The sequence below is a fragment of the Equus caballus genome, chromosome 27 (genome assembly GCF_041296265.1).
Source record: "Equus caballus isolate H_3958 breed thoroughbred chromosome 27, TB-T2T, whole genome shotgun sequence".
Lineage (NCBI taxonomy): Eukaryota > Metazoa > Chordata > Mammalia > Perissodactyla > Equidae > Equus > Equus caballus.
The window spans coordinates 23,527,716-23,550,796 of NC_091710.1; the positions used below are offsets into that span (position 1 = coordinate 23,527,716).

The following is a 23,081-nucleotide window of genomic DNA, read 5'->3' on the forward strand; positions in this document are numbered from 1 at the left end:
ACTCTTTAGCTTGACCTCTTTCTAAAAGCTCTACTTTTCACTCCCCTTCTCAGACATTATATGTTTTCCACATCATATATTGTCTCTTCTTTAGTGTGTGTCTATCCATTACTCTCTTATTGATATAGGTGATTTTAGTACATTTGTCTTTTAACCTTCATATTGTCTTCACAGGCAGTTGATCTGCTGCCTTTACTATGATTTATTCTTACAAGTGAATTTATTGCCTGTTTTGTTGTTGTTGGTTTTTTTTTTTTTGATAATTGTTTTATCTCTATATATGGTCGTTGCTTTCCCACTTAAATAAGTCCCTTCAGCATTTCTTGCAGAACTGGTTTCTTGGTGATAAAATCCTTTAATTTTTGCTTGTCTGGGAAGCTTTTTATCTCTCGTTCCAATCTGAATGACAACCTTGATGGATAGAGTATTCTTGGCTGTAGGTTTTTCCCTTTTAGCACTTTAAATATGTCATGCCATTCTCTTCTCACCTGTGGGGTCTCGACTGAGAAGTCTGCCGATAGTCTGATGGGTGTCCCTTTATATCTCACTTGTGGCCTTTCTCTTGCTGCTTTCAGGATTCTCTCTTTGTCTTTAATTTTGGACATTTTAATTCTAATATGTCTTGGTGTGGGCCTCTTTGGGCTTCTCTTGTTTGGTGCTCTCTTTGCTTCCTGAACTTGGATGTCTGTTTCCTTACTCAGGTTAGGAAAATTTTCCTCTATTATTTCTACAAGTAATATTTCTGCCCCTTTGTCTCTCTCTTCTCTTTCTGGGACGCCTATAATCCGAATGTTAGCATGCTTGATATTGTCGCAGAGTTCCCTTACACTGTTCTCATCCTGTCTAATTCTTTTTCCTCTTTTGTGTTCTGCTTGGGTGATTTCCTTTAGTCTCTCGTCTAGCTCACTGATCCGTTCTTCAGCTTCCTCTACTCTGCTATTGAGTCCCTCTAGTGAATTTTTCATTTTGAGTATTGTATTCTTCATTTCTGTTTGTTTTTTTAAAATATCTTCCAGTTCTTTGTTGATGTGCTCACTGTGTTCATCCATTCTTCTCTGCATATCTGTGAGCATCCTCATATTTTATTTGCACTCTTTGTCGAATAGTTCACTAGTTTCTGTTTCACTTAGTCCTTTTTCTGGGGTCTTGTAATGTTCCCTTGCTTGGAAAGTATTCCTTTGCCTCCTCATTATGCTTTATTATATCTTTCTTTGTGCTATTTTCTTTGTATTAGGTGAGTCGTCTATGTCTCCTGATCTTGGAGAAGTGGCCTCATGTATGAGATGCCTTATGGTACCCAGAAGTGTACTTACCTCTTGTCACCAGTCCATAAGAACCAGGATTGACCCCATGTGGGCTACTTGTCTCCTTCTGCTGTGGCAGTGTTGCTCCCACTGCAAGTACCCAGGGAGTCTGATCTTTCCTTCCTTGGCCAGTTGTTTGTAAATTTGGTTTTGGGAGCCTCAGCACTGTTAGCTACACAGTCTATCAGATCACTCTTATTGTAGTTTTTCTCTTAATTGGGTTGGTACCCAGTGTAGCTGGTTGCAAGGCTCAGGGGCTTACAGTTGTGATAGGCGTTGGGCCAACAAGGCTGTTGTCAGTTCTCTTAGGAGTGCAGCTGAGCGGAGCTAGCCCTTGGCATGGGGGCACTCAATTGTTTCAGGCTTTGGAAGGTGGGGCTGATCCTTTTTATGGCTATTTGTGAAGCACAAGTCTTCTGCCACTGATAAGCCACATCCCCCACAGGGCCACATACACTGTCAACACAGTCCTGGTCTGTGCACCCTTCCCATCCCCCTGGAGTGTATACCAGTGCCACACTGATGAAACTCCCATCTCTCTCCCAATGCCCCCCACAGTTCATCTGGTCCTCATACAGGCCCTTCTCCACAGAGGCAGACACACTTGCCTGCCTGTAGAGGTTCAAGGCACCCAGTCAATGCTGGCTGAAAAGTAGCCTGAGGGCTTGCTGTTAGGTGGGGCCAGTCCCTAGATCAGGTTGCCTGCCCTGGCTGATCTGTATTAAATCTGTGCTCTAGTGGGTGTGGCAGACCCCTGAGCTAACAGCCCAAGGGATGAACCTCAATGCTCCCCACTAGTGTCCATATCAGCACGCCTGGACCAGCTCAGAACAATGGCCCCCACTAATGTCTCAGTCTCAGGAGTGGTCCCTCCTCTCACCAAGATGCCCCCAGAGCCCACCAGCTCAGTCTCGTTTCACCAAAGGACTCTCAGCCTTCTCTCTGGAGATTTTAGGTTGCTGCAATGAGTAAGTTTTTACATGGGCCCTTTAAGACCCGGGTGTTTTTGGCCAATAGCTTTTCTGGGGGTTTCCCCGATGCAGTCAATAGCCAGCAAAGCTGGACAGTAAGACCCCCGTCTCAATTGGGTTGAGTCCGAAGGATGCTTATGGCAGTATCAGCCCCACTCTGGACCTCACTCCTTCAGGGAGGGCTGCGTACCTTGGGGTGGCTACTGCCTGGCCAGCTGAGAAGCTCTGTTGCTCCCAAAGGTGGCTTTTTTCACTCTCTGGCTGGAATTACTGCCTCTTCTGCCTTATGCAGTACTGTCTCTTGTTGTGGGGGTTCTTTTTATCCAGTTTTCAGTTTTCAATCCCGAGTAATCCTTCCAAAAATTGTTGTAACCTGGTTGTGTTCGTGGGGGGAGATGAGCTCAACATCTGCTCACACCACCATCTTGATGAGATCTCAATATACCAATTTTTGTATGTCAGTTTTTTATCCTGCAACTTGAAGAATTCATTGATTCAATCTAATTGCTTGTTGCTAGAGTTTTTAGGATTTTCTATATATAAAATCATGTTATCTGCAAATAGAGACAATTTTACTTCTTTCTTTTGCTAAACAAAATTCAACAGATTGAATTTCAAAGCTTCTATTGGCTTTATACAATGAATCATGAATCAGACAGCATCCAATAGAGCAGATAGAAAGAAGCTCTGAGGAGCTGTACAGTATGAAAGACTTTTATCTGCAGAAGGGACTGGGAACAAGGAACTTTTACTAGCAAAAAGAGCGTTGGTTGTGGCAAGGTCACTTTCTTTTAGGGAATGTCAGGGGCTATTAGGCAGGTTACCTAACTAGTACTCATGAGGTGATTCTTGATTGACTGGTTTAAGATTTCATTTCTTGGAGAGCTGAAACTCTAATTAAGTTAAATCTCAGTTTCATGATGTGGTGTTTAGTATAAGTGGCTCTATTTTGGACCTCTTGCCTCATTTTTAACACTTTCCAATTCTGATTCGTTTTGTTTCTTTTTCTTGCCTTATTACCCTGGCTAGGACTTCAAGCTCTATGTTTAACTGGAGTGGTGAGAGTGGGCACCCTTTTCTTGTTCCTGATCTCAGAGGAAAAGCCTTCAACTTTTCACCATAGAATATGATGTTAGATGTGGGCTTGTCATAATTAGCCTTTATTATGTTGAGGTCCATTCTTTGTATACCTAATTTGTTAAGAGTCTTGATCATGAATGAATGTAGAATTTTGTCAAATGCTTTTTCTGTATCTGTTGAGATTATCATATGATTTTTTCTTTTATTCGATTAATATGATATATCACATTTATTGATTTGTGTATGTTGGACCACTTTTGCATCCCAGGGATAAAGCCCACTTTATGATGGTGAATGGTCCTTTTAATGTGCTGGTGAATTTTAATTTGCTGGTATTTTATTGAGAATTTTTGCATCTATATTCTTCAGGGATATTGGCCTTTAGTTTTATTTTCTTGCGGTGTCCTTTTCTGGCTTTTGTATTGGCTAATGGATCTTCCTGAAATGAGTTTGAAAGTGTTCATTTCTCTTTGAATTTTTTGAAGAGTTTGAGAAGGATTGGCATTATTTTTGATGTTTCAATGTTTGGTAAAATTCAATGAAGCCCTCAAGTCCTGTGCTTTCATTCCATGGGAGAATTTGATTATCCTTACAAGTAATTGGTCTTTTCAGATTCTTTATTTCTTCCTGATTCGGGAATGATAGGTTGTATGTTTCTAAGAAGTTTTTCGTTTCTTCCAGCTTGTCTAGTTTTTGGCATTTAGTTGTTCATAAATAAAAATAAAAATAAAGCATAATGAGGAGGAAAAGGAATACTTTCCAAGCAAGGGAACATAGTAACCTCTTATGATCCTTAGTATTTCTGTGGTATCAGTTCAAATGTCTCTTCTTTCATTTATAATTTTGTTGATTTGGGTCCTCTCCTTGATGACTCAAGCTAAAGGTGTGTCTATTTTGCTTTTATTTTCAAAGAGCTAACGCTTAGTTTTGTTAATATTTTCTATTGTTTTCCTCTTCTTTATTTCATTTATTTCTGCTCTAATCTTTATTTCCTTCCTCCTGTTAAATTTGGGTTCAGTTTGTTCTTGTTCTATTTCCTTGAGATGTAGAGTTAGCTTGTTCATTTGAGATCTTTCGTGTGTGTATTAATGTAGGCATTTATTACTATGAACTCCCCTCTTAAAACTGCTTTTCCTGTATCCCATAAGTTTTGGTATGTTGTATCTCCATTTTTGTTTGTCTCAAGGTACTTTTTTATTTCCCCCTCAATTTCTTCTTTGATCCATTTGTTGTTCAGGAGAGTTTTGTTTAATTTCCATATTTTTATGAATTTTCCAGTTTTTCTCCTGTTGTTTATTTCTAGTTTCACACTATTGTGGTCAGAAAAGATATGTCATATGATTTAAGTCTTCTTTAATTTGCTAAGACTTGATTTGTGGCCTAACATATAAGTGAATTACATACCACCCTTACCATATTACAGAATCTAACTTTTTTGTTTTAATGATGTTAATTAGCATCCTTTTACTTCCACTGAAGGAACTTCCCTTAGTATTTCTTGTAAGGCAGATCTATTGGTGATAAAATCCTTCAGCTTTTGTTTGTTTGGGAACCTTTATTTCTCCTTCATTTCTGAAGCACAGCATTGCCTGGCATAGAATTCTTGTTTGACAGTTTTTTTCTTTCAATATTTTGAATATATTATCTCATTCTCTCCTTGCCTGAAAATTTGCTATTGAGAAATCTACTGCTGGTTTTATGGGGGTTCCCTTTTATGTAAATCGCTTCTTTACTGTTGCTTCTTTCAAACTTCTTTCTTTGTCTCTGACTCTTGACAATTTAATTATAATGTGTTGTGGTGTAGCCCTATTTGTAGTCAATGTATTTGGGGTCTACTGTGCCTCATGTATCTGGATATTCATTTCTCTTCCCAGGTTTTGGAAGTTTTCAGCCATTATTGTTTTAAATGTACTTTCTGTCTCTTTCATTTTCTCTTTGCCTTCTGGAATTCCCATAATGTGGATATTGTTTCTTTTCATTCTGTTCCATAGTCCCATAGGCTTTCTTCACTCCTTTTTATTATTTTTGTTTTTGCTCCACTGACTGCATAATTTCAAATGTCCTGCTTTCTAGATCACTGATTCTGTATTCTGCATGGTTGAGTCTGTTGTTGAAACTCTCTATTGAATTCTTCAGTTCAGTCATTGTATTTTTCAGCTCTAGGATATCTATTTGGGTTTTTTTGTTGGTGGTTTCTATTTATATGTTGAACTTCTCATTTTGTTTATGCATTGTTTTCCAATTTCATTTAGTTGTTTGTGTTCTTATAGTTCACTAAACTTTACGATTATTGTGTTATTTGTCTGACAGAAATAGATAGATCTCCATTTCTTTAGGGTTAGTTATTGCAGCTTTATTAGTTTCCTTTGGTTGTGTTACATTGACCTGATATTTTTGTGATCCTTGATTCCTTACGTGGATATCTGTGAAATTGAGTAAGTGGTCTTCTCTTCCAGATTTTACAGGTTTGCTTTGGCAGAGATAGTTCTTCACCAGTCAGCTCAGTTTGGGTTTCTGGACATGTCCACTGATAATGCCCTCAGGCAGGTAGGGCTTAGTATCAGTGCCTATTTTTGAGTGAGGCCACTGACCAAGCTCTGAAGTCAGGAGTGGGGTTGCCACTGGATGATAACAGTTGCACTGGACTGCTGGCTTCATTCTCTGTCCAACCAAGGCTGTAAGAATGCTCCATGGAGGGCTGGCCCCATGGCCGAGTGGTTAAGTTCACGCACTCCACTGCGGGCGGCCCAGTGTTTCGTTGGTTCAAATCCTGGGCGCAGACATGGCACTGCTCATCAAACCACGCTAAGGCAGTGTCCCACATGCCACAACTAGAAGGACCCACAACAAAGAATATACAACTATTCTGGGAGGCTTTGGGAAGAAAAAGGAAAAAAAATAAAATCTAAAAAAAAAAAGAGAATGCTCCATGGTTGCCTGCATTCACTGGTCAGGCTTCCTAGATTATCAGGATAGGGTACTTTACTCAGCAGCAGGTGGACTATGAATTAGCTTCTCTGTACTGTCTGGGCAACACAATGAGCCCCAAGGCCTGCATGGCTCATTGTTTTGGGGCCTGAATCAGGCAAGACTCTGCACTGAATTCCTTGGCCAGAAGTGGCTACTGGTTTTGCTCTGAAGATAGGGAAAGCCATGGGCTGTGCTCTTTGTTCAAGTGCCACTGTACGCAGATGGCTATGCAGCTTCTTGTGTACTCTGATTGGGTTCCCTGGTCAGGCTGGCTGAAGGCTATATTCAGCAATGGAAGGGGCTATGAATTAGTTTCCCTGCCCAGGTGGAGCAGGAGAAGCAGCTTGGATCTTTGTGGTCTTGACTCAAGCTGATCTGTACCCCAAGTTCCCTGGCTGAACACGCTGCTGGCTCTGCTCTGTGGATGGTCAGCTCTGCCTGCCATACTCTTAGCTTCAGCATTGCTGGGCTATACAGCTTCCAAGTATTCCAGCCAGGCTTTCTGTTCAGGCAGGGCTGAGACCTATACTCAGATGTGGATGGGGCTAGGAATTATCTCCCCTTCCTGGGCAGAGTGGGAGGGCAGGCTCCAAGAAGACTCTCAGGTGTTTGTGGTTAAGGTTTTTGGTGGGCAGAGCTGGGAGCTATATCTAGCAATGGGTGGGCTATGAATTAGCTCCCTTGCCTAGGCAGAACTGACTAAAAGCCCATCAAAGCTCTTTGTTTGTGGTCTTGATTTAAGCTGACCCACACCTCAAGTTCTATTGCCAAACAATGCCACTGGCTTTGCTCTGGCAATCAGTTCTGCCTGCCTTATTCTCTGCTCATGCCTTGCTGGGTTATACAGATCCCAGTTGTTTCAGCCAGTCTTCTGTTCAGGTGGGGCCTTGGCATTGGGCAGGGCTATGACTCATTTCCCCTAGGGGTGTGGGACAGATCAGCCTCCCAGTTCTGGCAAGACTTTTTATTTGAGGACCTAAATCAGGCATGCATACACCCCATCAAGTGTTCTGGTCAGACTGCTGCACTATCTTGGCTCTGCAGATGACCAAAGCTGCTGATTAGGACTACAACTTGGGTATTGCATGTGGGAACCTGGTCTACTAAGATCGAAACACTAGTTGTTGCATGCCCTTCCACACTTCTCCATCACAATTGTATCACAGTTGTCAAGCCCCCCAGCATCCTCTGTGCTCCCCATGAGGCAAGACTGGATTGGGAACTCTCAAGAAGTGACTTACAATCCTGGGGAAGCTGTATGTTCACCCTGGGCTTTCTTTCCCCACTTGAACCATAGGCTCTAGGGAGACTTCTCAGTGTGGTGCTGTGCCAGCCTTGGTGAGGGGCAGTGCATTCAGTGCCTAGTTACTCCTCTTACCCTTCTGATGCTGTCTGTCTTGGTCTCTGTTGGTGCAGGGGGTACTTCAGCCTCTCCTCTGTGCTCTAGGAGTTTCTCAGTGGTGTTTACTCCATGAATAATTTTTAGTTCTTCTTGTGAGGAGGAGTGAAGTTGAGAACAACGTATGTTGCCATTTTGGTGACATCACTCCTGTTGCGATTTACTTCTTAATGCGGACCTGGAGGCAATGAGGGGTGGTGAGACAAATGTCTTGGGTATTGTCATCAAAAATGTTTTTTTAAATGTAGGAGTTCTCTCATTATTTAGAGAGAAGCTTCCTCTGATGGTGAAGGAAGTCCAGGGATATTTGTGCTTGGCACACCAATTGTTCCCATCCCAAGTTTCAGATTCTAACTCCTTCCCTAACAAATCTGGTAGAATTGAGGATTAACTTGGTGCTGCAATCCTGCAGTCCTCATAATTAAGCCATGAGATTGATCATCAACCATGTCAGTCCAACAACTACAGAAGATGAGGAGTTACTACAGTGCTGTTACAGAGGATTTCTGATTGACTATTTGCATCCTCAGGTGCTCATTCACAGCTTTCCATATATTTTTTTCATAACCTACATTCTCTACTCCTGTCATAGATGCCAGTTGACCCCAAAATCTTTATCATAGTTTGTCATTATAGTAATGAAGTGCCATGATCTTTCTCGCAACTTGGCCTCCATCTGTGCCTTATCCTATGTCAGATTTGGTAATAAACTGAGAAATCATGATATCATTGCATATTATGAATTATCGGTGCCCCATCCTGGCAGGAAGTAGGCGGCATAGTTAAACTGAATAATTTGGTTATGTAGCCACTTTGTGAGCTGGGAGGCAGTGTATCATTTGGACTGTCCTAAATGAATATGAGAGCTGTTGTAAGAAATTAGGTAAATTGAAGATTATGGTCCATGTAGCCAAAAATCTAATGTTAACACAAAAACAGCCCTTTTACATAGTTATGGTAGCTACTTAAGAATTATGTTAGACATTCAGTTGTTAAATCATGGCAAAGCTTGGCATAGATTCAGTATGCTTATACCAACTTAATTTCATAAGAAGAGCTACAGCTTCTCATCTGTCCAAAGAACTATATTTCCCTATTCTTAAGTATTTGATAAAACAATAAAAATGTTCAGAATTAGAAAACTATCTTTTTACAATGCTTCAGTGAATTGTCTTTCATTTTATTTATTTATTTATTTATTTTTTTTGTTAATGTTAGTATCCCAAGGAGATAACTTTGGAGGCATTTTCAGTTATTTTCACCCAGATGCTGGGAATCAGTCTGGGAATATCATACGATGACCCAAAGAAATGTCAGTGTTCAGGAGCTGTCTGTATAATGAATCCAGAAGCTATGTAAGTTTTTTAAAAATAAGATTTATTTCTTGGTTATGTTTATTTGTTTTATACATGTAAGGTGAAATAATTTAGTATTTACTTATGGGGCAAGATATCTATCAATGGATTAAGTACTAGAAATTGGAAACATGAAATTTTAGGTGTAAGAGGAATATGGCAGGAGGTATACCATTAAGAACAGTCAAGGCCAACAAATGATGTAAGCATCATGGTGGGATGAGTTGTTACCTTTGTCTTTTCCCTCTAAGTTACATCTAAACTGTCATCTATTAATCAATGGAGGATTCCCTACACAACACAACAGTACACCTGAGAAATCCATGCAGCTATAAATCTGAAGGTGGGTGTACCGGACCCCCATAAATCAGTAGAACTAAGGGAGGGACCTCCCCCTACCCAGTGGCAGTGATCCAGGATGCAAATCCTCACACAGTGGCCAGCATGACTGTGAGTGGAGGCAAGAACAGCTTGTCCTTGGTGCAAATGCTTTCAAAGTGGTGGCCAAGTCCATAAGACTGCCCACCATGCTATAGTGGTACAATGTGAATACTCCCCACCAGGGGTGGTGGCTCAGTCCCTGCAAAGGTGCACTGCCTGTGAAGTGCAGTGCTGGACCTTGCAAAGGGACCCCACCTGCCAAAGTGCAGCAGCCCGTGGAACCAACTTGCTGAGCACAGCACCTGGCCTGTATGAAGTTGCCATGCCTGCATAAGCATGACCTGCCTGACAAGCACAGCAGCCCTGCCTGCAAGATGGCAACCTGCTCACCTGTGAAACACAATGGCTGGCCCTTGTGAAGGCACTCTGCACATGTGAATGTGACCTTATTGCTGAGTGCAGTGGCCGCAGCTGCTCAATGAGTTGCACCTCACCTGCACAAGTGCAACTCACTGAGCAGCTGCAGCCAGCTTGCACAACTGCAGAGCAGCCCAATCTGCACAACTAAGAGCAGATGGGGCAGAAACAGAAAACACAACCCCTGCCTCACCTTGCAGTGGTGGCAGGTGCAATCTGCAACCAGATACTACCACAAATGTGCCGGCAGAGGATCAATTCATCAAACACCATGAAGAACAATAGTAACACTGCAGAACAGAAGGAAAACAACAAGGCCCCAGAAACTAAACCTGAAGTCACCGGAAACTACAATCTAAATGACAGAGAATTCAAAACAGTTGTCTTTAAGAAACTCAAGGAGTTACAAGCAAACACAGACAGTTCAGTGATCTCAGGAATAAAATTAGTGAACAGAAGGAATATTTGCCAGAGATTGAAGGCCTTAAAAAAAAAATACAGAAATTCTGGATACAAAGAACACAATTAATGAGATAAAAATAATGTAGAATCCATAAAAACTAGAGCAGACCTTATAGAGCAGAGAGTACGTATCCTAGAAGATAGAAATCTAGAAATTCTTCAGGTGGAGGAGCAAAGAGAACTAAGATTTTAAAAAATGAAGTGTATGGAATGGACATACTTATATCAGACAAAGCAGACTTCAATATAAAAAGTATACTGAGAGACAAAGAGGAGCAGTGTATAGTGAGAAGAGGGACATTCCACAAGAGACTGTAAAACTTATTAATATGTATGCACCTAACACAGGAGCACCAAAGTATATAAAGCAACTATTAACAAACCTAAAGGAAGAAATTGACAGCAAGACAATAATGATACTTACACTTACATGAACGGACAGATCATCCAGATAGAAAGTCAACAAAGAAACAGTGGCCTTAAATGAAACACTAGACAAGATGGTGTTAATTGACACACACACACACACACACACACACACACATATATATATATACACACATAGAACATTCCATCTAAAAACAACAGACTACACATTCTTCTCCAGTGCCTGTGGAACATTCTCAACATAGACGACATGTTGGAAAACAAGGCAAACAAACCTCGATAAATTTAAGAAGATTGAAATCGTGTTAAGAATCTTTTCCAGCCATAAGGCTGTGAAACTAGAAGTCAACTACACGAAAAAATCTGGGAAAGTCACAAATATGTGGAGATTAAACAACATGCTACTGAACAACCATTGGATCAATGAAGAAATCAGAGAAATAAAATATCTGGATACAAATAAAAATGAAAGCATAACATCCTAACTCTTAAGGGATGCTGATGCTGAGGGAAATTTACAGTAATACAGGCCTACCTCAACAAACAAGGACGATCTCAAATATTTATCTTAAATTACACCTAACAGTGTGAGAGGTAGACTCGTATAGTTTATCTTAGAAGGGATTTGCAGAGGTTGGTAGTTGTTCCTTTTAATGGGAGGGAGATTGGATTCGGGGGATGTGGAATGAGACCGGGGCGTGTGTGTGTGTCTGTGTGTGGTTTGGGAAGTTTTGGATTGCTGTTTCTCTCATTTAGTCTATTCGGAGTCTGTTTATTCTTGATTCAGTTTTGGGAGGTTGTATGAGTCTAAAAATTTATCCGTTTCTTCTAGGTTATCCAATTTGTTGGCATATAGTTTTTTGTAGTATTCTCTTATAATCCTTTATATTTCTTTGGTATCTGTTATCATTTCTCCTCTTTCATTTTTAGTTTGATTTGCATATTCTCTCATCTTTTCTTGGTGAGTTTGGCTAAGAGTTTGTCCATTTTTTTTGATCTTTCAAAGAACCAGCTCTTAGTTTCATTGATCCTTTCTATTGATTTTTAAGTCTCTATTTCATTTATTTCTTTTTTTATTGAGTTAATGATACGTTACAATCTTGTGACATTTCAGTTGTACATTATTGCTTGTCAGTCGTGTTGTAGGTTCACCACTTCACCCTTTGTGCCCACCTCTGACCCCCTCTTTCCCCTGGTACCCACTAATCTGTTCTCTTTGTCTACGTTTTTAAATTACTCATATGAGTGCAGTCATACAGAGATTGTCCTTCTATAACTGGCTTATTTCACATAACATAATTCCCTCAAGGTCCATCCACGTTGTTGCAAATGGGACGATTTTGTTCTGTGTTATGGCTGAGTAATATTCCATTGTATATATATACCACATCGTCTTTAGCCAATCATCTGCTGATGGGCACTTAGGTTGGTTCCATGTCTTGGCTATTGTAAATAATGCTGCAATAAACATTGGGGTTCATAGGACTTTTGGAATTGCTGACTTCAAGCTATTTGGGTAGATACCCAGTAGTGGGATAGCTGGGTCGTATGGTAGTTCTATTTTTAATTTTTTGATAAATCTCCATACTGTTTTTCATGGGGCTGTACCAGTTTTCATTCCCACCAGCATTGTATGAGGGTTCCTTTTTCCCCACAACCTCTCCAACATTTGTTACTATTAGTTTTAGATATTTTTGTAGTTCTAATGGGTGTAAGGAGATACCTTGTGTAGTTTTGATTTGCATTTTCCTGATGATCAGCGATGATGAACATCTTTTCATGTGCCTATTGGCCATCCGTATATCTTCTTTGGAGAAATATCTGTTCATGTGTCAAACCCATTTTTTGTTTGGGTTGTTTGATTTTTTGTTGTTGAGTTGTGAGAGTTCTTTATATATTATGGATACTAAGCCTTTGTCAGACATATGACTTGCAAATATTTTTCCCAGTTAGTGGGTTGTTTTTTTGTTTCCATCCTGTTTTCATTTGACTTGAAGAAGCTCTTTAATCTGATGAAGTCCCATTTGTTTATTCTTTCTATTGTTTCCCTTCTCTGAGAAGGCATGGTGTCCGAAAAGATCCTTTTAATATTGATGTCAAAGAGTGTACTGCCTACGTTTTCTTCCAGAAGCCTTATGGTTTCAGGTCTCACCTTTAGGTCTTTGATCCATTTTGAGTTTATTTTGGTGGATGGTGAAAACGAATGGTCAATTTTCATTCTTTCACATGTGGCTTTGCAGTTTTCCCAGCACCATTTCTTCAAAAGACTTTCTTTTCTCCATTGTATGCCCTCAGCTCCTTTGTCAAAGATAAGCTGTCCATAGATGTGTGGTTTTATTTGTGGGCTTTCAATTCTGTTCCATTGATCTGTGCACCTGTTTTGTACCAGTACCATGCTGTTTTGATTACTGTAGCTTTGTAGTATGTTTTGAAGTCAGGGATTGTGATGCCTCCCGTTTTGTTCTTTTTTCTCAGGATTGCTTTAATAATTCGGGTTCTTTTGTTGCCCCATATGAATTTTAGGATTCTTTTTTCTAATTCTGTAAAGAATGTCTTTGGGATTCTGATTGGGATGGCGTTGAATCTGTAGCTTGCTTTAGGTAGAACAGACATTTTAACTATGTTTATTCTTCCAATCCATGTACATGGAATGTCTTTCCATTTCCTTATGTCGTCATCCAATTCTCTCAGAAAGGCCTTGTAGTTTTCATTGTATAGGTCCTTCACTTCCTTAGTTAAATTTACCCCAAGGTATGTTATTCTTTTTGCTGTGATTGTGAATGGTATTGTATTCTTGAGTTCTTTTTCTGTTGGTTCATTACTGGAGTATAAAAATGCTACTGATTTATGCAAATTGATTTTATACCCTGCAACTTAGCTGTAGTTGTTGATTACTTCTAACAGTTTTCCAATGGATTCTTTGGGGTTTTCTATATGTAAGATCATGTCGTCTGCAAACAGCGAGAGTTTCACTTTCTCCCTCCCTATTTGGATTCTTTTTATTCCTTTGTCTTGCCTGATTGCTCTGGCCAGGACCTCCAGTACTATGTTAAATAAGAGTGGTGATAGAGGGCATCCTTTTCTCGTTCCTGTTTTCAGGGGGATGGAGTTCAGTTTTTGCCCATTGAGTATGATGTTGCCTATGGGTTTGTCGTATATGGCCTTTATTATGTTGAGGTAGTTTCCTTCTATGCCCATTTTGTTCAGAGTTTTTATCATAAATGGCTGTTGTATCTTGTCAAATGCCTTCTCTGCATCTATTGAGATGATCATGTGGTTTTTATTTCTCAGTTTGTTGATGTGGTGTATCACGTTGATTGATTTGCAGATGTTGAACCATCCCTGTGTCCCTGGTATGAATTCCACATGATCCTGGTGTATGATTCTTTTCATGAATTGCTGAATTCTGGTTGCCAAAATTTTGTTTAGAATTTTTGCATCTATGTTCCTCAGTGGTATTGGCCTGTAGTTCTCTTTTTTCTTGGTGTCCTTGTCAAGTTTTGTTATCAGCGTGATGTTGGCCTCATAGAATGTGTTAGGAAGTGTTCCATCTTCCCTAATTTTTTGGAATAGCTTGAAAAGGATAGGTATTAAATCCTCTCTGAAAGTTTGGTAGAATTCCCCAGGAAAGCCATCTGGTCCTGGGTTTTATTCTTTGGGATGTTTTTGATTGCTGTTTCAATCTCTTTCCTTGTGATTGGTCTGTTCAAATTATCTACCTCTTCTTGAGTGAGCTTTGGGAGATTGTAGGAGTCCAAGAATTTATCCATTTCCTCTAGGTTATCCATTCTGTTGGCATATAGTTTTTTGTAGTATTCTCTTATAATCTGTTGTATTTCTGCAGAGTCTGTTGTTATTTCTCCTCGCTCATTTCTGATTTTGTTTATTTGAGCTTTCTCCCTTTTTTTCTTTGTAAGTCTGGCTAGTGGTTTGTCAATTTTATTTATCTTCTCAAAAAACCAGCTCTTTGTCTCATTGATCCTTTCTACTGCCTTTTTCATTTCAATAGTATTTATTTCTGCTCTGATTTTTATTATTTCTCTCCTTCTGCTGACTTTGGGCTTCATTTGTCCTTTTTTCTCTAGTTCAGTTAGCTGTGCTTTAAGGTTGCTTATTTGGGATTTTTCTTGTTTGTTAAGATGTGCCTGTATTGCGATGAATTTTCCTCTTAATACAGCTTTTGCTGTATCCCATATGAGTTGGTATGACATGCTGTCATTTTCATTTGTTTCCAGGTATTTTTTTATTTCTTCTTTAATTTCTTCAATGATCCATTGCTTGTTCAGTAGTGTGTTGTTTAGTCTCCATGTCTTTGTGCCTTTCTCAGCTTTTTTCTTGTAATTAATTTCTAGCCTTATAGCACTATGATCTGAGAAGATGCTTATTGTTATTTCAATTTTTTTAAATTTGTAGAGGCTTGCCTTGTTTCCCAACATATGGTCTATCCTAGAGAAGGTTCCATGTGCACTTGAGAACAATGTGTATTCAGCTCTTTCAGGGTGGAGTGATCTATATATGTCTATTAAGTCCAATTGTTTAAGTTTTTCATTCAGCTCCACTATTTCCTTGTTGATTTTCTGTCTGGATGATCTGTCCATTGATGTGAGTGGGGTGTTGAGGTCCCCTACTATTATTGTGTTGTTTTTAACATCTTCCTTTAGGTCTGTTAATAGTTGCTTTATGAATCTTGGTGCTCCTGTGTTGGGTGCATAGATATTCATAAGTGTTATTTCTTCTTGATGAAGTGTCCCTTTGATCATTATATATTGTCCCTCTGTGTCTCTCTTTACCTGTCTTATTTTGAAATCCACTTGGTCTGATATGAGAATTGCAACACCTGCCTTTTTTTGCTTGCTATTAGCTTGAAGTATTGTCCTCCACCCCTTCACTCTGAGCCTGTGTTTTTCCTTGGGGCTGAGGTGTGTTTCCTGGAGGCAACAAATTGTTGGATCATGTTCTTTAATCCATTTTGCCACTCTGTGTCTTTTTATTGGAGAGTTCAATCCGTTCACATTGAGAGTGATTCTTGATGCATGTGGACTTAATACTGTCAATCTGTCATTCATTATCTTGTTTGCCTGTGTTTCTTTTCCTGTGTGCTTTTGACTACCCATTTAATACTGCAATTTCTTATTCTGGGTTTCTTAGATTTTTCTTTATCTATGATTTGTGACTCTGTTCTGTACTTTATTTTAGTGTCTACCTTGAAGTTTGTATTTAGAATCTCATGTAGAATATAGTCTATTCTGTGGTGCTCTCTTACCTACTTGACCAATACTGATTTAGACCCTTTGCTCTTCCCCTCCTAAATAATTATTTTCATTTTTTATTCCAACTCGTCTTATTAATTTGTAGTTAGAGTGCTAAGATCGTCCTTGTTTTGGTAGTTTCCTTACTTTTACCCTAATGCTATAGTTGAATATTTGCTCTCCTGTTCTGGTTCTATCCATCGGTTTCCCTAGTCTGTGGATTGTGTCCCCTTTCTCCCTTTTTTCTTTTTTCAAGTATGAGAGCCTTCTTGAGGATTTCTTGTAATGGAGGGCTTTTAGTTACAAATTCCATTAACTTTTGTTTGTCTGGAAAAGATTTAATTTCTCCCTCATATCTGAATGAAATTCTTGCTGGATAGAGTATTCTTGGCTGAAGGTTTTTATCCTTTAAAGCTTTGAATATATCACTCCATTCTCTCCTAGCTTGTAGGGTTTCTGTAGAGAAATCCGCTGACAGTCTGATATGGGCTCCTTTATAGGTTATTCTCTTTTTTTTCCTTACATCCCTGAGTATTCTCTCCTTATCATTCCTATTTGCCAACTTTACTACTTTGTGCCTTGCAGTAGGTCTTTTTACATTGACAAATCTAGGAGATCTAAAACCCTCTTCTACACACATTTCTCCGTTGATCCCTAGATTTGGGAAGTTCTCTTCAATAATTTCATTAAGCACACTTTCTGCTCCATTTTCCTTTTCCATATTCTCGGGAATTCCTATGATCCTTATGTTCTTACTCGTCATTGAATCCATTATCTCTCGGAGATTTTCCTCATTTTTTTTAATTCTTAGTTCTCTTTCTTCCTCTGTCTGGCACCATTCACCCTGTCTGTCCTCAATTATGCTAATTTTCTCCTCTATGTTGTCTACACGGGCATTTAGGGAATCCATATTCTGTTTTATCTGGTCCATTGTGTTTTTCATCTCAAGTAATTCTGTTTGATTCTTCTTTATGATTTCAATCTCTTTTGTGAAGTAACTCCAGAACTCGGCTTGTTTCTCTGTCTTTCTCTCTACCTCATTGAGTTTTTTGATTATAGCTGCTCTGAATTCATTATCACTTAGTTTACCTAATTCCAAGTCCTCAAGACTTAATTCTGTGTTTTTATTGTTTTCTTTCTGGTCTGAGGCTTTTATAAATTGCTGGATGGTAGAGGAGCGGTTTTTTCTCATGGTGGTAGAATTCAGTTGCAGTTACAGCCTGTCACCACTACATGGGGGTCGAGAGTGGCGTGTTAGCTCTCCACCTTGTGGCAAGATGGCTGCCCCCACTGCCTTTGCTGGGGGGGAGGGGCTGTTACTCACCCATGCCAGTTTGGGTTCAGATCAGTTCTGTTCTCTGGTCTCCCAAGGCCCTTGATTTATAGGGTCCCCACAGACAGAAGTTTCCCCCCCATCAGCGGGTCTCCACTGAATCAGCGGCAGGAGTCCTGGATGATCCCCTGGTTGCACGGCCCCTCCCCCGCTCCTTCCCGACCCGCGCCGCAGCGATCGCAGACTCTAGTTGAGGGAGCGATGTTCTCTCCTACCGTTCCAGCACCTCCCAGGCCGTCTGCAAGGTTTATGATCTCTGCCTTCTTGGTATTGTAGGTCTCTAATGAACTGGCATTATGTTTATTCTCTGAAATTCAGTTCTTCCAATCTTTTGTTGTATTTTGGAGGGGAGAGAATCCCAGGTCAGCTCACCCTGCCATTTTGCTCTGCCCTTTTCATCAGTTTTTTTTTATTGTAGTTGATTTCTAGTTTCATACTATTGTGTTTGCAAAAGATGCTTTATATGATTTTCATCTTCTTGAATTTATGGAGGCTTGCCTTGATCCCATTTACAATCACAACCAAAAGAATAAAATATGTGGGAATAAATTTAACCAGGTAGGTGAAAGACCTCTACACTGAAAACTGTACAACATTATTGAAAGAAGTTTAGGAAGACATAAAGAAATTGAAAGATATTCCATACTCATGGTTGGAAGAATAAACAAAGTTAAAATGTCCATATTACTTAAAGCAATCTACAGATTCAATGCAATCACAATCAGAATGCCAGTGACATTCTTCACAGAAATAGAACAAAAATTCCTAAAATTTATATTTAACAACAAAAGACTCTGGATAGCCAAAGGAATCCTGAGAAAAAAGAAGATAGCTGGAGGTATCATAATCTCTGACTTAAGAATATACCACAAAACTATAATACTCAAAACAGCATGAGACTGTCACAAAAACAGAGACAAGTGGAACAGAATCAAGGGCCCAGAAATAAAACCACACATCTGTGGTGAGCTAATATTTGACAAAGGAGTCAATAACATACAATGGGAAATGGAAAGTCTCTTCAATAATAGATTTTTGGAAAACTGGACAGCCACGTGCAAAAGAATGAAAGTAGACCATTATCTTAGAACATAAAAATTAACTCAAATTAGATTAAAGACTTGAATGTAAGACCTGAAATCATAAAACTCCTAGAAGAAAATGCAGACAATATGCTTTTTGACATTGGTGTTAGCAATATCTTTTCAAATACCATGTCTACTCAGGCAAGGGAAACAAAAGAAAAAATAAACACTTGAGACTACGTCAGACTAAAAAGCTTCCACAGGCAAAGGAAACCATGAACAAAATGAAAAGACAACCCACCAACTGGAAGAAAACATTTGCAAATCATATATATAACACAATGTTGATTCCCAAAATATATACAGAAAAAACAACTCAACAATAAAGAAAAAAACGACCTGATGAAAAAATGAGTAAAGGATATGAACAGACATTTTTCCAAAGAAGATATAATGATGGCCAATAGGCACATGAAAAGATGTTCAACATCTCTAATTATTAGGGAAATACAAATCAAATCTACAATGTGATATCATCACCTTGCACCCATCAGAATGGCTATAACTAAGAACACAAAAAGATAACAAATGTTGGAGAGGATGTGGAGAAAAGGGAACTCTCATACATTGCTGTTGGAAATGCAAACTGGTGCAGTCACTATGGAAAACAGTATGGAGATTTCTCAAATAAATAAAATATGAATACCATATCATCCAGCCATCCCACTACTAAGTATTTATCCAAATAACATTAAATCAACAATTCAAAGAGATGTATGCATCCCCATGTTCTTGCAGCATTATTCACAATAGCCAAGATATGCAAGCAACCCAAGTGCCCATCAATGGATGAATGGATAAAGAAGATGGGGTATATATATATATATATACAATGGAATACTACTTAGCCATAAAAAAGATGCAGTCATGCCATTTGCAACAACGTGGATGTACCTTGAAGGTATTATGCTGAGCGAAATAAACCAGAAAGAGAAAGCCAAACACCATGTGATTTCACTCATATGTGGAAGATAAATAAACAAATGGACAAAGAGAACAGTTAGTGGTTATCAGAGGGGAGGGGGTTGCAGGGGAGAATAAAAGGGGTTAAAGGGCATATAGGTATGGTGATGGATAAAAACTAGACTACTGATGGTGGGCACGATGCAATCTATATACAAACTGATATATAATAATGTACACCTGAAAATTCACAATGTTATAAGCCAATATGTCCTCAATAAAATAATTTAAAAAAACGTGGATGTTACATGATGGGTTTTCCTGTTTTGAAAGAAGGATATAGTGACTTTGGAAGATGGAGTTTGGAGTTAAGAGAGATCAGCAGGAGGCTATTGAGTCCAAGTAAGAGATCAGGAAGACCTAATTTAAGTAACTTACAATGATTCAGATAGCATTGGTTTTTACAAATGTAACCTATTTATTTAATATTTTGAATATTTGTTTAGTTCATTTCCTGATTACATGCCAGTTATGTGTTTTATAGGAGATAAGTCATCTTATGATGCTATTTTGAAAAAAATTAATTTACTTCTAAAAAAAATGAAAAAAGAACAGTCAATGCTAAAAAGTCCACTATGCAAGATAGATTACCAAAGGAATTCTCCTTAGGCTGTGTATTTTATGAAACCGCTTAGTAAGGATCTTTAAAAATATATCAATAGGCCAAAACAAGTGGCCTTTGTTTTTAGACAGAATTTTTGGTTTTGCTTTTAGAGTAGTTTAATATTGTAGAAAAACTATCATCCAAAGAATAAGAAGTCCTACTTGGAGAGTCATATCAAATATGCATTTGTGTGACTTTGGAGAAATTACTCCACCTTGCTTGGATTTATTTTTTTCATCTTTAATATGAGAATGATGGTCAATTCTCTTATTTCACAGAGTGATGTAAGAATGAAATGTAAAAACAAAATGGGAAAGTATTTGCTAAACTATAAAATCCCATAAGTATGTGATAGATTAATTACAGTGATTTCTAAGTTTGTCAATGTACCCCAAATCGTATATATGAGACAAGGGCTACAGCACGTGTCCTTAATATTCTATTCTTTTTTTATTTGTGAAAACAGCCTGTGCTAAGTATGACCTATTGATAACTGAAGAAAAATCAAAAGCCACAAGTGAAAATAAGCCATTAATTTTTGAAACCATGCTCTTTCTATAGTTACTCTTAAGCACTGCCCAAGAGTTAACTCTTAGATTTTAGGAGTAGCTCAAACTCAAACACATATATTTATATATACTATACATATTATTAATTAGTTCTAAATGGATTGTATAAAAACAATATTTTATACATGTGTAAAGTTTTATATAATTTTATTAAATTTAATATATAATAAATTAAATATCTATTATAATATTATGTTTATTAAATACAATATATAATTTATATAGCTATATAGGCAAAATGAGTATTACTATTTTGGACCTGTTGTTCATTTGGCCAAGTATTCTCGAGTATGCTATGACATTATGTGTAGGTCACCCAAAGTCTAGTATTAATGATAGTAAGAATAACAAATATTTATGTTGCGCTTACTATGTGCTAGAGATGATGCCAAAAATTAACATATATTAACTCATTTGATTCTCACAACACCTGTATAGGACAGATCTTATTATTCGCATTTTTACAGATGAGAAACTGAGTTATGAAAAGGATTATTTATCCATGGTCAGATAGCTAGTTTGTAGCAGACCCGAGTTTTGAACCCAGGCATTCTGGTTTTAGAATGTGTGATAATAAACTTTTAGATTTGTATGGTGCTTTATAATATTTAAAATGCTTTCATACATGTTCTCCAATTCCTTAGAAAACTCTTGTGATGTGTTTAGGGCAAGTATTATCTTAATTTTTACAAAATCTAACAATTCCATATATATATACATATATATATATATATCTTTTGCATTTCCACAGTACATCTCATACATTATTTTATGTAATTTTCAATGAAGGAATGAGAATAAGTAAGGAAAATATTATTATCTTCATTTAATGGTTTTGATTTTTAAAAAGTCCCTGGAACACAGATAGCCTAAATGACTCTACATTGGATATACAGTTACTTAGTGGAAAAACTTCAGCTGAAGTCAGTAATATAACCAATGATTTGGGTGCACTTACCATAAACCAGAGAATTAAATTAGGCACTTTAATAATATTTAATCCTCACAAGAATCCTATGAAGAATCCTATGAATCCTATGCACTCATGGGTATTACCTCTATTTTGAAGATGTGAAAACTGAGACTTAGAGAGTTTGATGACTTTACCTAAAGCCTCAAGTCACAGGGTCGGTACAAGTCAACAGGTCTATCTAACTAGAGTTTCGTTATTTTCTCTATTGCATACTGAATTCATATAGAAGACAGTTAATATATTGAAATTAACTTAAGCAAAGTAGCAAGAGGACATTAGTATGTATTTGTACAAACTTCATTCTTACACTTCAGTGGTCCTTCTAGTACAGTCATATGTTGCTTATCAATGGGGATACATTCTGGGAAAAGGGTCACTAGGCGATTTAGTCGTTGTGTGAACATCATAGAGTATACTTACACAAATCTAGATGATATAGCCTACTATACACTTAGGCTATATGATACTAATTTTAAGGGACCCCTGTTGGTCCATCATGGACCAAAATGTGGGTATGTGGCACATGCTTGTATATTATTTTGATGATTTAATTTATATCTCCTTTGTGAAAATGGGTAGTTCTTGTCTTAAACCCTCACTTTCAAGACAGTCTGTGCACACAAACGAGTTCAGAAGTGGAGAGAGGAAAGAGGCATACAAAATGACAATCGTTAAGAATGTAGGGACCTAGGGAAAACTCAGGGTCAAGGTTTGCTCACCTATCTGGTTTCATCATTTGACAAAAAGGCAAAAACATTTAGAAGGAGCATGGAGTTATCAGTTTAAAGAAATTGAATTATTTTACTCATATTGCTTTCTCTTGATTCCTTGCTAAAAGCAATTTCATTAAGCTATGGAAGTTTGCTTGGGGAAGGGGGTACCATTTTGCAGTATGAATGCATTGAGGGGAACATGGGCTTTGGAATCTTTTAATTGTTTGCTAATTTTTCTAACCCTTAGTTTTCTATCTGAAAAATTTGGATCATGTGAGCTACAGTGATACAGTTGTTGTTAGGATTCAAATAATTAAGATGTATGTAAATTATTTATCATTGTGCTGGTGTGTCTTATTATTTGAGGAGTAGGGAAGACTCAGAAGGTTGTTAAAATAGTGGGGTAGGGATACATAAGAGCTGTGAGAACATGTAATTTAGGAGGGAAAAGAGTAGAAGAGATAAAGACCCTGAAAAGGAAATGAGATAATATAAAAGATAAACTTTTCTTTTTTCAAAATGCTGTCAAGTGCTAACCTCAACTTTAGAAAACTACTTTCTTTTCCATCATTTCCTTCCATAAATTAATTTCTCTGTTCTTTGAACTCAGAACTTAGGTTAGTTATATTATAGTTTCAATAAGCTTTTATAAAATAATTTGGGAACAAAGCTAACATAGCATTAGAATTCAGAGTGCAATATCTGAACCAAATAATGAAAGAAAAGCTGCAGATAATTGATTACAAATAAACTTTGGGAATACATGTTCTTAAGAACTGCCATTATGGGGCAGCAAAAAGGTGAATGGTTAGGGATTATATATAATTGACTATAAATAGTTCCAAGAGCCAAAATATTACACAATT

At 38.0% G+C, this 23,081-nt stretch overlaps 1 protein-coding gene across 49 annotated transcripts in view; it reads left to right on the top strand.

The window, feature by feature from the left end:
• Window positions 1–23,081, top strand: part of ADAM32 (ADAM metallopeptidase domain 32) — a 237,553-nt gene that overhangs the window by 130,264 nt on the left and 84,208 nt on the right. For 42 of the 49 annotated variants that reach the window (XR_011433231.1, XM_070252977.1, XM_070252966.1 and 39 more), the window contains one exon: window positions 8,943–9,079. The exons of the other annotated variants lie outside the window; for them this stretch is intronic. Coding sequence is in view for 41 of the 42 variants with exons in the window: in XM_070252977.1 (XP_070109078.1) it covers window positions 8,943–9,079 (137 nt within the window). In the remaining variant the exon portion in view is untranslated. The remainder of the gene's footprint in view (window positions 1–8,942; window positions 9,080–23,081) is intronic. 49 annotated transcript variants of the gene reach the window in all.